General features: G+C 37.8%; 1 protein-coding gene across 2 annotated transcripts in view; it reads left to right on the top strand.

Annotated features, from left to right (window-relative positions):
* The window catches only part of PRKG1 (protein kinase cGMP-dependent 1), a 1398992-nt gene extending 1384233 nt beyond the window's left edge, over nt 1-14759 (top strand). For both annotated transcript variants that reach the window (XM_068961335.1, XM_068961334.1), the window contains exons 14-18: nt 1778-1941; nt 11624-11746; nt 11829-11891; nt 13108-13174; nt 14661-14759. In XM_068961335.1, coding sequence (XP_068817436.1) covers nt 1778-1941; nt 11624-11746; nt 11829-11891; nt 13108-13174; nt 14661-14759 — 516 coding nt within the window. The remainder of the gene's footprint in view (nt 1-1777; nt 1942-11623; nt 11747-11828; nt 11892-13107; nt 13175-14660) is intronic.
* The last annotated feature ends 741 nt before the right edge of the window (nt 14760-15500 follow it).

Genomic DNA, 15500 nt, shown 5'->3' with positions numbered 1-15500 from the left:
TTTTCTTTTAATATATAATATTTTAAAAAACAGGTTTCAGCATTCCTGTTTTCAACTGACTCTTCTTTCAAGTTAATAAAGTTATGAGAAATTAAATTGGCTAGCTTTGAATGCCAAGCATTGCCAAAAGCTTGTGTCCCATTCTGCGTTCCTCCTGGCAGCACGTCCTTGACACACTTGTCATTGTTGGTCTTTAATGTCAGCCATTTTAGTGAGCGAGCAGCGTCTCAGTGTAGTTCTAGTTTTCATTTCACTAATGGTTGGGGACCCTGGTGGCTCAGAGGTTAAAGCATCTGCCTGCAATGCGGGAGACCGGGGTTCGATCCCTGGGTCAGGAAGATCCCTTGGAGAAGGAAATGGCAACTCACTCCAGTATTCTTGCCTGGAGAATCCCATGGACGAGGAGCCTGGCAGGCTATAGTCCATGGGGTCACACAGAGTCGGACACGACTGAGCTACTTCACTTCACTTCACTTGAATTAATAAAATCCTGGCAAAACACCCTTAAATAGGTGTTAATCATGCTTAATCACATGTATCCTCAGACCCGGAAGAGCTTCATAGAAGTCCTTTTCCTAGCTGGCTTTCTGACATCCAAGGGAATAGGTGTCTGTCTTATGGAGAATCATCATTTTAGCTTTAAGAGTATTGCTAACGTGGCAGCCCTGGTGGCCCGGGGCTTAGGAGGCCCGATCCAGGGGACGCAGGTTTGATCCCTGGTCCAGGGGGTCCCACATGCCATGAAGTAGCTGAGCCCATGCAGCACAATTACTGGAGCTTTTGTGTCCTAGAGACCATTCTCTGCAACAACAGAATCCACTGCAATGAGAAGCCCGCACATCACAACTAGAGAGTAGCCCTTGCTCACCACAACTGGAGAAAAGCCTTCACGCAGCAATGAAGAGCCCCTGAACTGCAACAAAGACCCAGCACAGCCAAATAATAATAATCATACTGGAAAAAAATGGGCTTTACAGGCAATGTTATCCAGTCCATGTTAGTAATAATAGTAATAATAAAATTGGTCAAGAGCTCTAAAGATTTACTGTAGAAAGGAAGTTCTCTTATTTTAAAATGCATAAATTTTGTAGACTTTGCATCTTTCAGTCCCTGATTCTACTTTTCAAGTTTTTGGAATTTTTATTCAACCTATGGTTTTCAAAGAAATTTATATGCCATTAATAAGTAATTAATGGCAATTAATTAATTGTATTCTCAACCAGTTGCTTTAGAAAAAATAGGTTTTCTGCATTTGAGGCTCCTCCTTCAAAGTTTTCTAGGACAATGCAGACTACATTTCAATTTTATCTGTTTCCTAAAGGCAGAGTTATTGGTTCCATAACTTTGTTATTCAGCTCCTTCAGCAATCAAAATAGCTTCTCAATTAATAGTAAATGAATTGTCAACTTCATTAAATCCAGTAGATATCTGGACAATGTGTCCAAGTAAAGGACAAATTATTTGTTTATGCCCCAATTTCAACTGGCATGAAAGAAAGAAAAATGGAAAGTATTTCTGCGAAGAAAGGTTTGCCTTTATCTTCGATGATGTGACTTTTATCCTATGTTAAGATTTCCACTTTTCCTGTTGAAACTGAACTGATCAGGAAGGGTTTGTTTGTTTGAAATATAGAGATGAGTCCTTTTAGAAGACAGGACTGCAATAGTTGGCGTCCGTTTTTATTTTATGATTATCATCAGTATACTTCAACAAAGTAACTTCCACTTTTAAGCTTAATCGAAAGTGGCTTGAAATATCTTGTTTCTCTCTTTGTAAGGTTGATTTTGGCTTTGCAAAGAAAATAGGATTTGGAAAGAAAACATGGACTTTTTGTGGGACTCCAGAATATGTGGCCCCAGAGATCATCCTGAACAAAGGCCATGACATCTCAGCCGACTATTGGTCACTGGGAATCCTCATGTACGAGCTTCTGACTGGCAGGTATGGACATTGATAGAGAACTGCCGATAAAGATAGGCCAGCAAACAGCCACTCCCTCCTGCCTTTGTCACTCTGATCAGTCTATCTTAAAGTTCTTTCACAGATCTTGTTACCACACTTTTTAATTAATTACGCAGATAACCACAGAGAAGGCAATGGCAACCCACTCCAGTACTCTTGCCTGGGGTCGCTTAGAGCTGGATATGACTGGGCAACTTCACTTTCACTTTTCACCTTCATGCACTGGAGAAGGAAATGGCAACCCACACCGGTGTTCTCGCCTGGAGAATCCCAGGGATGGGGGAACCTGGTGGGCTGCAGTCCATGGGGTCACTTAGAGCTGGATATGACTGAGCGACTTCACTTTCACTTTTCACTTTTATGTGTTGGAGAAGGAAATGGCAACCCACACCGGTGTTCTCACCTAGAGAATCCCAGGGATGGGGGAGCCTGGTGGGCTGCCGTCTATGGGGTCACACAGAATCAGACATGACTGAAGCGACTTAGCAGCAGCAGCAGCAGCAGCAGCAGATAACCAGAGATTCTTAAAGCAAAAATTAAAATGAGTCAGATGAGTGCCACAAACTCAACATCAACTCTTGGTCTCATTATTTATATATATGTGAATGTGGAAGGATCTAGTGTCTTTCTGTGAGATCTGAGCCTAGTCATTTAGTCAGCAAGAAAGATGATAGTCATAAAAATATAGTCTGTTTTTCATAGAAGAGAACCTGTTAGCAATTGTTCTATCTAATTGAAATGTGAATGCAGATCTGTTGTGTAATATTGTAGTAACCAACAACTAAAAAAGGTACTACAGATACGACCAGGTATAAAACAGATCATAAACTCAAGGAAAAGAAAAACAAATAACACCACGAAGCCTTGGGCTCGTTCAGCACAATGATTAAGAGCGTCATGGTCATTATGAAGTAAAGAGTTCAGAAGAAGGTTAAATTTGTCCAGGGAGGCTTTTGAAGCACATAGGACTAGCTGGATCTTACAGGAAGAATAATGGAAAGTAGAGCACTTTCCAGGCAGAAGAGGTATGGCTTAAATAGAGGGGAGTACCACACAAAGACAATAATGAGTGCTATACCTGAGTGTTTGGACTCCATCCAGAGAGGCAGTCATTGAAGAGTTTCTGATAAAGGAGTGACATGTGTTATAGTATTTAAGAAAAACAATCTAGTGGTAATGTGTAGAGCAAATTGGAAGGATGGGGAAGCTAGTTTGAAGATCATTCCAATAATTCAGATCTAAGAAGAAGCATGCAGTGTAACATAACGAATTACTTACGAAAACCTAGTAGCTATAGTGAAAATGAGAAAGATGGCCCTTTTGGTCTCACCGTTATGAAGATACGATGACTCTCTGAAGTGCTTAGAAAGTCTAGAACATAAGAAGCACTTCATTAATGCTAACAGCTACTCCTAGTACTACCATTGCCAGGAATAGTTACGTGGTGGTTTTTTTATTTCACTTGTGTACAGTGTATATCACTACTCTTGAAACATTTATGTTGACTTCAAATTAATAGACTTTATTGGTGTTTTCTGTTAATTTTGATGAAAGATATATAGGCAAAGGTAGCTAAGTAATATACAGGAGAAATGATTCAAAGAAACATAGGAAGAGTTCAGACTAACTGATCTAGAATTTCTCTGTGGCTGTTAAGCATGATCTCTATAAAAAAATATATCTTCAAAGACATCTGAGTGTTCATAGATGACAAAAGTTGTAAACCTGCAGAGTTCAGGAACAGTACAAAGCTGAAAATCAGATTATAAGCAACATAAAATCATATATAAGCAACAGAAAATAGAACAATAGCAATAAAAACCCAACCAGGGAGAGAATAAACAGGCTTAGGAAAAATAATGGAAAAGAAAAAAGACAGGATATATAAATTGTTATAGAAAGGAGATACAGACATCAAAGGAAACAGGAAAAACAACTATATGTCCCCAGCTCTTTCTGGCCTCATGAACTGCCCGGCTCCTCTGTCTGCTATGGATATGAGGAGATGATTACCAATGTGATAGGAAGCATACTCAGTTAGGTAACAGAAAACCCATGACACAGACTTGACTCAGGGGGTCCTTCTGATCGGCAGTGACCATGGGGAGACAGATTCAGAGTAATAACACCACCATGTGTCCCAGTGTAATTTGCTAGATTCAGTGATAGAAATAATAACATAATCATATGGGTCTCTAAGCTACAAAAGCATTTCATATACGGGATGAGAGTGAATTAAAGTTGGCCTCAACCTTCTCAATAGTACCTTCAATGCCAAAAGATGGAATATCAAGAGCTATGTAGTTCTGAGAGAGACAGAGTATAACAACTAATTTATCCAAGATTAAGTTATTCTTAAAATATAAAGACAATAAATAATGTGGGTATCCCAGGCCTTTCTTGGAAACACTACTATATGACCAAGTCAACTAAGAGATGAATCAAAATAACTTTGTTTATTAAGCAGATGGAAACATTAAAATCTTTGGCAATCTTAAAAGTTTCAGATGGGAGAGAGAAGGTAAGAAAAACTACAGGCATACTTCTTTGTCATCATTCACAATTAGGAATCTTAAGTACCTTTTACAATTGAATTATGTCATTATAAAAGAAAAAACTCCAAAGTCAGTTTTTAAAATATTTTTTCTTTTGTTTTTTAATTTTATTGGAGTGTAGTTGATTTACAATATTGTGTTAGTTTCAGGTATAGAGCAAAGTGATTGAATTATACATAAATCTACTCTTTTTCAGATTCTTTCTAATATAGGTTATCACAGAATATTGAGTAGAGTTCCCCACGCTATACAGAAGGTCCTTGTTGGTTATCTGTCTTGTGTATAGCAGGGTGTTTGTTCATCCCACGCTTCTGATTCACTCCTCCCTGCTGTGTTTCCCCTTTGGTAACCATAAGTTTATTCTCAGGATCTGTAAGTCAGCTTCTATTTTATAAATAAACTCATTTGTTTCTTTAAAAAAAAAATTAGATTCCATATATGAGTGATACACGATATTTCTCTTTCTCTGACTTAACTTCACTCAATATGACAGTCTCTAGGTACGTTAATGTTGCTACAAATGGCAATATTTTGTCCTTTTTTATTGTTGAGGAATATTGCATTTTATAGAATGTATGTACCGCATCATCTTTACCCTTCTGCTGACAGACATTTAGGTTATTTACATGTCTTAGCTGTTGTAAATAATGCTGCTATGAACATTGGGGTGCATGTATCTTTTCCAGTTAGAGTTTTCTCTGAATATCTACGCCCAGGAGTGTGATTGCTGAGTCATATGGCAACTCCATTTCTAGCTTTTTAAGAAGCGCCTACAATATTTTCCTTAGTGGCTACACCAGTTTACATTCCCACCAACAGTGTAGGAGGGTTGGTTCCCTTCGCTCCACACTGTCTCCAGCATTTGTTGTTTCTAGAATTTTCCGATGATGGCCATTCTGACCAGTGTGAGATAATACCTCAATGTAGTTTAGATTGGATTTTTCTGAGGTCTATTTAGGTCTTAACCCAATCAAAAGTGGGAATGTTGTTTCTGTGACATAGAGCTGCATGTTTTCCTCTGAGTCGTACTGTATCCAACATTACAGTTAGGGCTTTGAGTTTTGTGTATGGTGGTAGAGAGTGATGTAGCTTTACATATAGCTGTCTAGTCTCCACAGTACCACATTTTTAAGAGACTGTCTTTATTCTTGCCTTGTCTGTTGTTTTTTTTTTTTTTTTTTTTTTTCAACAAATATCTTAATATTTTATTTTGTCAAACTGTAGGACCATATTTAGACAAAAGTATACACCTTACAGTACATAATAGAATTGAAAATTCTTATTGTGCTTCCTATAACCATTTGAAACATTTTTTAGCTGTAGTTTCTCACAGTTACAGTCCAAGAGATAAAACATTTTGTACATTTTTTTTTTTTTTGGTTACTTCTTTTTTTTTTTTTTTTTTTTTTTTAATTTTAAAATCTTTAATTCTTACATGTGTTCCCAAACATGAAACCCCCTCCCACCTCCCTCCCCATAACATCTCTGTGGGTCATCCCCATGCACCAGCCCCAAGCATGCTGTATCCTGCGTCAGACATAGACTGGCGATTCAATTCTTACTTGATAGTATACATGATAGAATGCCATTCTCCCAAATCATCCCGCCCTCTCCCTCTCTCTCTGAGTCCAAAAGTCCGTTATACACAGCTGTGTCTTTTTTCCTGTCTTGCATACAGGGTCGTCATTGCCATCTTTCTAAATTCCATATATATGTGTTAGTATACTGTATTGGTGTTTTTCTTTCTGGCTTACTTCACTCTGTATAATCGGCTCCAATTGTCTGTTGTAGATTGACCATACGTGTGTGTTTACTTCTGAGCAAAAAAGGTTTTCTTAATTTAAGAGACATTTAGGAATTAATATTGTTGGTGAACAAGTACATATTGAAATTCAGCATTTCTTTCAGTTTTATCCTCATGTTAACTTCAACTAAAATTAAATTGAATAGTTTTTTTTTTTAATTTTGAAAAGCATGGATATATAATAGTCTTGTAGGTCTCTCCATCTACATAGAGAAATGTATGAAATTATCTTTGTAAGCATTATTATTTAAGGGCATTGGGTGACTTTTACTTTAAAGTAATTTTATATGTTTCACTTATTGCATGAATATCTTGGACAAAACATCACCTTTATTAAGTGATTTTTGTTGTCTTTCTAATGAAAGTGAAAGTACAGTCCATGGATTTCTCTAAGCCAGAATACTGGAGTGGGTAGCCTTTCCCCTTCTACAGGGGATCTTCCCAACTCAGGGATTGAACTCAGGTCTCCTGTATTGCAGGTGGATTCTTTACCAGCTGAGCCACAAGGGAAGCCCTGTCTTTCTAAGATAAATACAAAAGCAAAAATATAAGTTAGAAAACACGTGAAGCTGTTAACAATAAATCCAAGATGTGGTGGTGCTTCATTTTATAGTGAAAATAAAAACTGGCAGGTTACTTTGACAGCAAAGAATATTCAACCATAACAGTATATAAAGAGAAAATCCTTAAATTCTAGGAGAATAATAAATAGAACTGAATATTAATACGTTATAAAAAGTTGTTTAAACAGTTAATGACAAAGTAAACAGAAAATACTTATTACATAAAAATAAGCTCAAATGGATTACAGACCTAAATGTGAGACTGGACACTATAAAACTCCTAGAGGAAAACATCAGGTCCAAAACACTCTCTGACATAGATTGAAACAATATCTTTTTTGATCCATCTCCCAGAATAATGGGAATAAAGCCAGAGACAAACATATGGGACCTACTTAAACTGGAGCGCTAAGGAAACAAAATGAAAAGACAACCCACAGATTGGGAGAAGTTATTTGCAAATGATGTGCCAAACAAGGGATTTAGTATTCAAAATTTACAAACAGCTCATGAAGTTTAACCTCATCAAAACAAACAACCCAATCAAAAAATGGGCAGAAGACCTAAATAGACATTTCTTAAAAGAAGACATACAGATGGCCAAAAATCACATGAAATCAATACCACTATTCAGTTCGGTTCAGTTCAGTTGCTCAGTCGTGTCCGACTCTTTGCGACCCCATAAGTTGCAGCACGCCAGGCCTCCTTGTCCATCACCAACTCCCAGAGTTCACTCAAACTCACGTCCACCAAGTCGGTGATGCCATCCAGCCATCTCATCCTCTGTCGTCCCCTTCTCCTCCTGCCCCCAATCCTTCCCAGCATCAGAGTCTTTTCCAATGAGTCAACTCTTTGAATGAGGTGGCCAAAGTACTGGAGTTTCAGCTTTAGCATCATTCCTTCCAAACAAATCCCAGGACTGATCTCCTTTAGAATGGACTGGTTGGACCTCCTTGCAGTCCAAAAGACTCTCAAGAGTCTTCTCCAACATCACAGTTCAAAAGCATCAATTCTTTGGTGCTCAGCTTTCTTCACAGTCCAACTCTCACATCCATACATGACCACTGGAAAAACCATAGCCTTGACTAGACAGACTTTGTTGGCAAAGTAATGTCTCTGCTTTTGAATATGCTATCTAGGTTGCTCATAACTTTCCTTCCAAGGAGTAAGCATCTTTTAATTTCATGGCTGCAATCACCATCTGCAGTGATTTTGGAGCCCAAAAAATAAAGTCTGACACTGTTTCCCCATCTATTTGCCATGTCATGATCTTCGTTTTCTAAATGTTGAGCTTTAAGCCAACTTTTTCACTCTCCTCTTTCACTTTCATCAAGAGGATTTTCAGTTCCTTTTCACTTTCTGCCATAAGGGTGGTGTCATCTGCATATCTGAGGTTATTGACATTTCTCCCGGCAATCTTGATTCCAGCTTGTGCTTCTTCCAGCCAAGCGTTTCTCCTGATGTACTCTGCATATAAGTTAAATAAGCAGGGTGACAATATACAGCCTTGACGTACTCCTTTTCCTATTTGGAACCAGTCTGTTGTTCCACGTCCAGTTCTGTTGCTTCCTGACCTGCATATAGGTTTCTCAAGAGGCAGGTCAGGTGGTCTGGTATTTCCATGTCTTTCAAAATTTGCCACACTGTATTATGATCCACACAGTCAAAGGCTTTGGCATAGTCAGTAAAGCAGAAATAGATGTTTTTCTGGAACTCTCTTGCTTTTTCCATGATCCAGCGGATGCTGGCAATTTGCTTTCTGGTTCCTCTGCCTTTTCTAAAACCAGCTTGAACATCAGGAAGTTCATGGTTCACATATTGTTGAAGCCTGGCTTGGAGAATTTTGAGCATTACTTTACTAGCATGTGAGATGAGTGCAATTGTGCAGTAGTTTGAGCATTCTTTGGCATTGCCTTTCTTTGGGATTGGAATGAAAACTGACCTTTTCCAGTCCTGTGGCCATTGCTGAGTTTTCCAAATTTGCTGGCATATTGAGTGCAGCACTTTCACAGCATCATCTTTCAGGATTTGAAACAGCTCCACTGGAATTCCATCACCTCCACTAGCTTTGTTTGTAGTGATGCTTTCTAAGGCCCACTTGACTTCACATTCCAGGATGTCTGGCTCTAGATGAGTGATCACACCATCATGATTATCTGGGTCGTGAAGATCTTTTTTGTACAGTTATCCTGTGTATTCTTGCCACCTCTTCTTAGTATCTTTTGCTCTGTTAGGTCCATACCATTTCTGTCCTTTATCGTGCCCATCTTTGCATGAAATGTTCCCTTGGTATCTCTAATTTTCTAATATCACTATTAGAGAAATCCAAATCCAAACTACAATGAGGTATCACCGCACGCCAGTCAAAATGGATATCATCAAAAAATCCTCAAGTAAATGCTGGAGCAGATGTAGAAAGAAAGGAATTCTCCTACACTAGTGGTAGGAATTAAATTGACACAGTTGCTATGAAGAACAGTATGGATGTTTCTTAAAAAACTAAAAATAGAGCTACCATGTGACCCTGCAGTCTCACTCCTGGACCTATATCCGGATAAAACCATGGTCAGAAAGGATACATGCACCCCTGTGTTCATTGCAGCACTGCTTACAATAGCCAGGACATGGAAGCAACCTAAATGGCCATCAGCAGATGAGTGGATAAAGCAGCGGCAGCGGTGAATATATACAATGGAATATTACTCAGCCAGAAAAAGAATGAAGTAATGCCACTTGCAGCCACATGGATGGACTTAGAGACTTTCATACTGAGTGAAGTCAGAGAAGGAGAAATCTCATGACATCCCATGTATGTGGAATAAAGAAAGAAAATGTACAAATGAACTTATTTACAAAACAAAAACAGACTCACAGATTTACTGAACAAACTTATGGTTGCCAGGGGAAAGGCCTGGGGGAAAGGGATAATTAGGCAGTTTTCAACTAATATGTACACACTACTACATTTAAAATGGTTAACCAACAAGGTTCTACTGTATAGCACAGGGAATTCTGCTCAATGTTATGTGGCAGTCTGGATGGGAGGGGATTTGGGGGGGAGAATGGATACATGTGGCTGAATCCCAATGCTGTCCACCTGCAACTATCACAGCCTTGTCAATCTGCTATCAGTTCAGTTCAGTTCAGTTGCTCAGTCATGTCCGACTCTGCAACCCCATGAACCGCAGCATGCCAGGCCTCCCTGTCCATCACCAACTCTCGGAGTTCACTCAAAGTCATGTCCATCGAGTCGGTGATGCCATCCAGCCATCTCATCCTCTGTCATCCCCTTCTCCTCCTGCCCCCAATCCCTCCCAGCATCAGAGTCTTTTCCAATGAGTCAACTCTTCGCATGAGGTGGCCAAAGTACTGGAGTTTCAGCTTTAGCATCATTCCTTCCAAAGAACTCCAATATAAAATATTTTTTAAAAGTACTTGCTACAGAAAATAGGGACACAAAACTTAAGGCAGATACAATCCAACCCTTTTTAAGTAATTCGTTGTTTTCAGCTTTCTCAGAATGAAATAATTTGAACTGCTATTAATAAATATGACAGACAGAAAATAATCCATAAAATGTCTTCCCCCAAGAAATATGAATAAACACTGTATTAGAATAATTTCCAAGGAAATCAGCTATCAAGTCACATCATAATTATTTCTGAACTTGGGAAATGTGGTGGAAGGAGTTGACTTTAGTCACTTCTGTATTCCCTGAGCCAGGCAGAAAGCCACAGGCCAAAGATGGCTAGGTAAATAAACCCAAAGATTTGGTTAAGAGGGATTGGCCACTACATCCTTTCTAACAAAGAGGAGGTCTTAGGTTAGGTTGTCTCTGAAGGCGGATAAAGAAGGAGAAAAGCGTAGGAGGAGCACTATTCTGTAGGCGCATTAGTTCAGCAAATATTTACTGACAACTTACTCTGTGCTATGCATTCCCCCAGACTCTGGGAATACCAGCGTGGAACTGGAAGGGAAGATGGGTATAAAACAAATACCAAAATGAAGTAGTTACAAAGCACAATAAGTGGCAAAAAAAGAGTTCTATAAGAGCGTATGATAGGTGAATCTAGCTTTAAGTTCTGGTATTAGATCATTACATTATGTTAGTTGATAATGTTATGTGATTGGCTGTGTTAGGTTGATCACAGTAGGCCTTTTTGAGTAAACAACATAACACTTAAGCTAAGACTTCATAAGTGAGGCATTAACCAGGAGGCCTGGGAAGAAACTTCCACACAAAATGAACAGTGCCCTGAGGTGGGAGAATATTTGGTCCTTCAGAGGAGCAGAGAGAAGACTGGTATGCCTGGATCCCAGTGAGTGAGGGTAGAGCTGGCATAAGATGGGGTCATATCAGTGATGCTCCTGTCGCCCATTCTAATGATGTTGGACTTCAAGTGTAGTCAGTGAGCTTGCAAATGTGAGAAAGGGCCAAAAAAATAGAAGAGGCTTTCTGAATGACTAAGAACAGCAGGAGGGGTTAGTCACCAGCACTAAAACAGAAATGAGGGGAACAGTGGACAAACCTGACCCATTTAAGGGTTTTGCTAAATGATTTGCTCGGCAAGGTTTCTACACCGTTTTGCTATAAATCAAGTTTCATTCCACTACCCCTGTTACTATATGTCTCCAAATAAGAACTGATGTCATTTGTGGAGTTGTTGTTATAACACTGTAACTTTTCTTGTTTAGAAAACTAAATACCATCTCTCTCTTCATATCTGTCATTCTTGCAGCCCACCTTTCTCAGGCCCAGATCCTATGAAAACCTATAACATCATATTGAGGGGGATTGACATGATAGAATTTCCAAAGAAGATTGCCAAAAATGCTGCTAATTTAATTAAAAAACTGTGCAGGTGAGCATTTCAACCACATTGTTTTTCCCATTATGATCCTTTAAAAAAATAGATTTTTTAACAATTATTATTTTATTTTTAGGGATAATCCATCAGAAAGATTAGGGAATTTGAAAAACGGAGTGAAAGACATTCAAAAGCACAAGTAAGTGTTCTTATAACTTATGGTTTAAGAGTTCAAAGACTATTTCCTGAGGCTGATGTTTTTAAGTTAGTGGCTATATAACTGATGCAACTAGTCCATAGGAGCAGCCGATGAGACAGGCAAACTAGTTAGCCTTGTTATTTAAGACCTTTCTAGTTTTGTCTCAAGGACTTTATTTAGACGCATCTGATCCTAAACAACAGAATCACTGAATTTAGTTTTGCCCAGCTCCTACTAATTAGGACTTTTCCTCTCCAGCATGAAGAAGAAATACATATTTTTAATTCTGAAATTCTATTCTCTACCAGAATATTAAAAATGAAAGTATGCCACCATATATCATGCCTCATTTCTTTAACTAAAACATATTTTTTCAACCATTTCCTAATTGGATGCTATGACAGTGGGAAAAAAAGTACAGAGTACAGTCATTTTTTAAAACAACAGCAGCATCTTAAACAGTAAACCTTACCCATGTTGATTGAATGTTCTAAAGCTAAACCAAGATCATATTGGTCTTTCCCTATCGGTTTCTGTAACATGCAGAGGAAATTCACATCCGTACCAAAGGAATGTGTTTACCACAATACCTATGAATGTCTAAAAAGCCTGCAGGAATTTCATGTAATTATTTGCTAATGATGAAACCTTTCAAAGACAACAACAACAACAAAGACCTTTGTGATATTTGGTCCCCATTTTCACAAAAAGCCATACTCAAAGTACCTTCATTGAACCAAAAAAAGAAAGAAAGAAAATGAGATACAGATACATAGAGACCAAGACAGTGATGTGAAAAGGTTAATTAACTGAGGCTGCCCAGTAACAAAGATGGAAGGATAATTTTCCATCCTGACATTTCATTCCCTGATTCTACCTTCTTAAAATAACAACCTGTAGGGTACAGGGCCAAGCATATTATGGCATTTATTAAGTTATAATGATCATTTTGGAACAAGGTCATGACTGAAATAACTAGAATAAAAAGCAATTGCTATTTGGTCTTTAAAATTTTGACAATTAGATTTTTTTTTAAAAATGCATTCCACTTAATAAGCTAACATTTAAAATCTGCAATTAAATAGAAAACATTATTCTCATAATGAAAATGTTTGCTTACCTGAGTTCCATCAGTCATGGACATCATATAAGTTGTTTTGAGAAGGCTTTAACTAAGGTAAAATGCCTTTAACTATCTATTTTTTTCCTTTTTTAGATGGTTTGAGGGCTTTAACTGGGAAGGCTTAAGAAAAGGCACCTTGACACCTCCTATAATACCAAGTGTAAGTAAACTTTCCAGCTTGTAATTGTGTGATACACATGAAGGTATTTGTCAGTCATCAAAGATCTGCTATTTCAAAATTTTTATCCTATGATCAGCTTAAAATATAGGCGAAATAGCAGATTAACAAAATGACACCTTCTAAAATTCAAACTTATAATGTGTTAAATATACAAGTGTTGACAGAAGAGTATAATGAATCTCTTTTTCCACATACTATAAAAACTTTATACATCTTTGCCCAAGAATATATTTACAACCTTATTTAGTCATATTCATAAATTATTTTAAATTTCTGCACATTCATGTATTGTCTATATAAGATGCAATAAGCTCTGTAGTGTGTACTTGAGTATACTTAGATGAGTTAGGATAATCTGTTATTCTTACCTTCTGGTTATGACTCCACCATGCTCTGTCTCCAAGAGTCCAATCCAAATGGGCCACATCACAACATTCCCTGCCCTGTGGTTTTTTGTTGAGTTTAGACAACAGTTCAGCTACCAGTTTCAACCGTTTTCAATTCCTGGCCAATATCGTTTCATTTATGCTCCACATACTTCCTCCTCCTCTGCCCCCATAGTTCTTTAAAGTATTCCTAAGCACAGTTCTTCTCTTTTATTGTTTGATCAGGCTCTAAAAGAAAGACATTCTCTTCTAATATATCAGGTGTTTTGTTAAACTACTAGTCCACAAAGTGAACTGAGTGTTTACACTGTGTTAACCCGAAATAGACTTCAATTGACTGCAATTATATTTTTATTCAATACAGCATCTATCTAATAAAATCTGTTCGGTCTTAACTAATGAGGAGAGGGCTGTTTTGCACTCCTGAGCTCTTCATTTATATACATCCTTTCTTCTGGGACTAATTTAAGGTCACTCCTTATACAGAAACAATTGCTGTACTTATTATTTTAATTTGTATGCTTATATTTATGTTTATTCACAAACAAAGTAAAGTACAGATGTTAACTGCATTCATGAAGTTTTCTTTTTAGAACAAAGGCAGAATAAGAAACTTTAAGAGGAAAATAAAAGCCTAAAGTATCCTAACTTACACTCACCAGGGGTCTCCTTTTATGCAACAGTAGTATTAAATTAAATGGAAGAATATATATATATAATGTATATAAACATATAGAATAGAATATGAAGTCCTAAATATTATAGAATATGAGAGAAACTAAAGTCAGCTTCTTCACCACCTTTATTTATGCTCTGCATATTGAACTGCCAGTAAACTTGTAAGAGTTTACAGGGATGTTTTCTAATTATTTCTTTTAATCACACAACTTATTCTTCCCTAGACTGTAAACTCTAGAAGGGCAAAAACTATGCCTATTTTTATTCACCACTATAATCCTCAATACAAAGGACAAATCCTGCTCATGGTAGACAGGCCCAAAATAGCCACTGAATAAGGAATGAATAAAGATTGCTTTTAAAAATCCAGCTTGGAATTCCACTAATACTCTTGTTTACAGGTGGCATCACCCACAGACACAAGCAATTTTGACAGTTTCCCTGAGGACAATGACGAACCACCACCTGACGACAACTCGGGATGGGACATAGACTTCTAATGCATTTCTCTTACCTGCTTCTGCCTTGCTGGAGACAGCTTTTTCTAAGACACAGCTGCCAGCAAACCTGAAGGAAAGAGAGAAGATGAGTGCTCGGGGTCACCATGATGCCTTTGATCGATGCTGCTCCAGTAACTACAGTGGCATTAGGACTTATTGCTTAGATGACAATAGTGCTCTTTACATGTTTTCTGTTTGAACCTAAATATAGCAGTTGACATGGTGGTCCTGAAGCAAAGCCTTTCACCAGTAAAGAGATGTTCTTCATTGTTGCAATGATCTTGCTTTGCTCTGATTATAATTTGAAAGACTGTAAGAAACACTTCAATCTAGTAAAAGAGTCAGTACCTTGCTAGAATTATCAAGAAGATCAAAAAATAATATATTGGGTACGATAGATTATTATGGTACAAAAACTGGACTCTTCCCTTTCTTCAAGGGAGGGTTGTCGGTTCTGTTACTGCAAGCCGGTGTATATACCGTACACAAGAGGACCACACATCTGTTGGTCACAGAGGTCATGTCAAACCAGTGCTAGAAGTTTCATGATTTTATTTCCCAGCAGTGCTGATGACGAGACTGAATGTTCCCTTTCCTTTCTGACAGATTTTAGAAATTGGTATGATAAAAGCACAACTGCTATGGATTCTGCTGAGAAATTTCATAGCAGGTATATATGTGTTTTCTTTAGAGGACTGAAGAAAAATCAACATGCATGATATATCTGCTCATTTCTTTTTG

Source organism: Capricornis sumatraensis, chromosome 23 (assembly GCF_032405125.1).
Source record: "Capricornis sumatraensis isolate serow.1 chromosome 23, serow.2, whole genome shotgun sequence".
Taxonomy (NCBI): Eukaryota; Metazoa; Chordata; class Mammalia; order Artiodactyla; family Bovidae; genus Capricornis; species Capricornis sumatraensis.
This window is presented reverse-complemented; position numbering and strand designations above follow the sequence as displayed.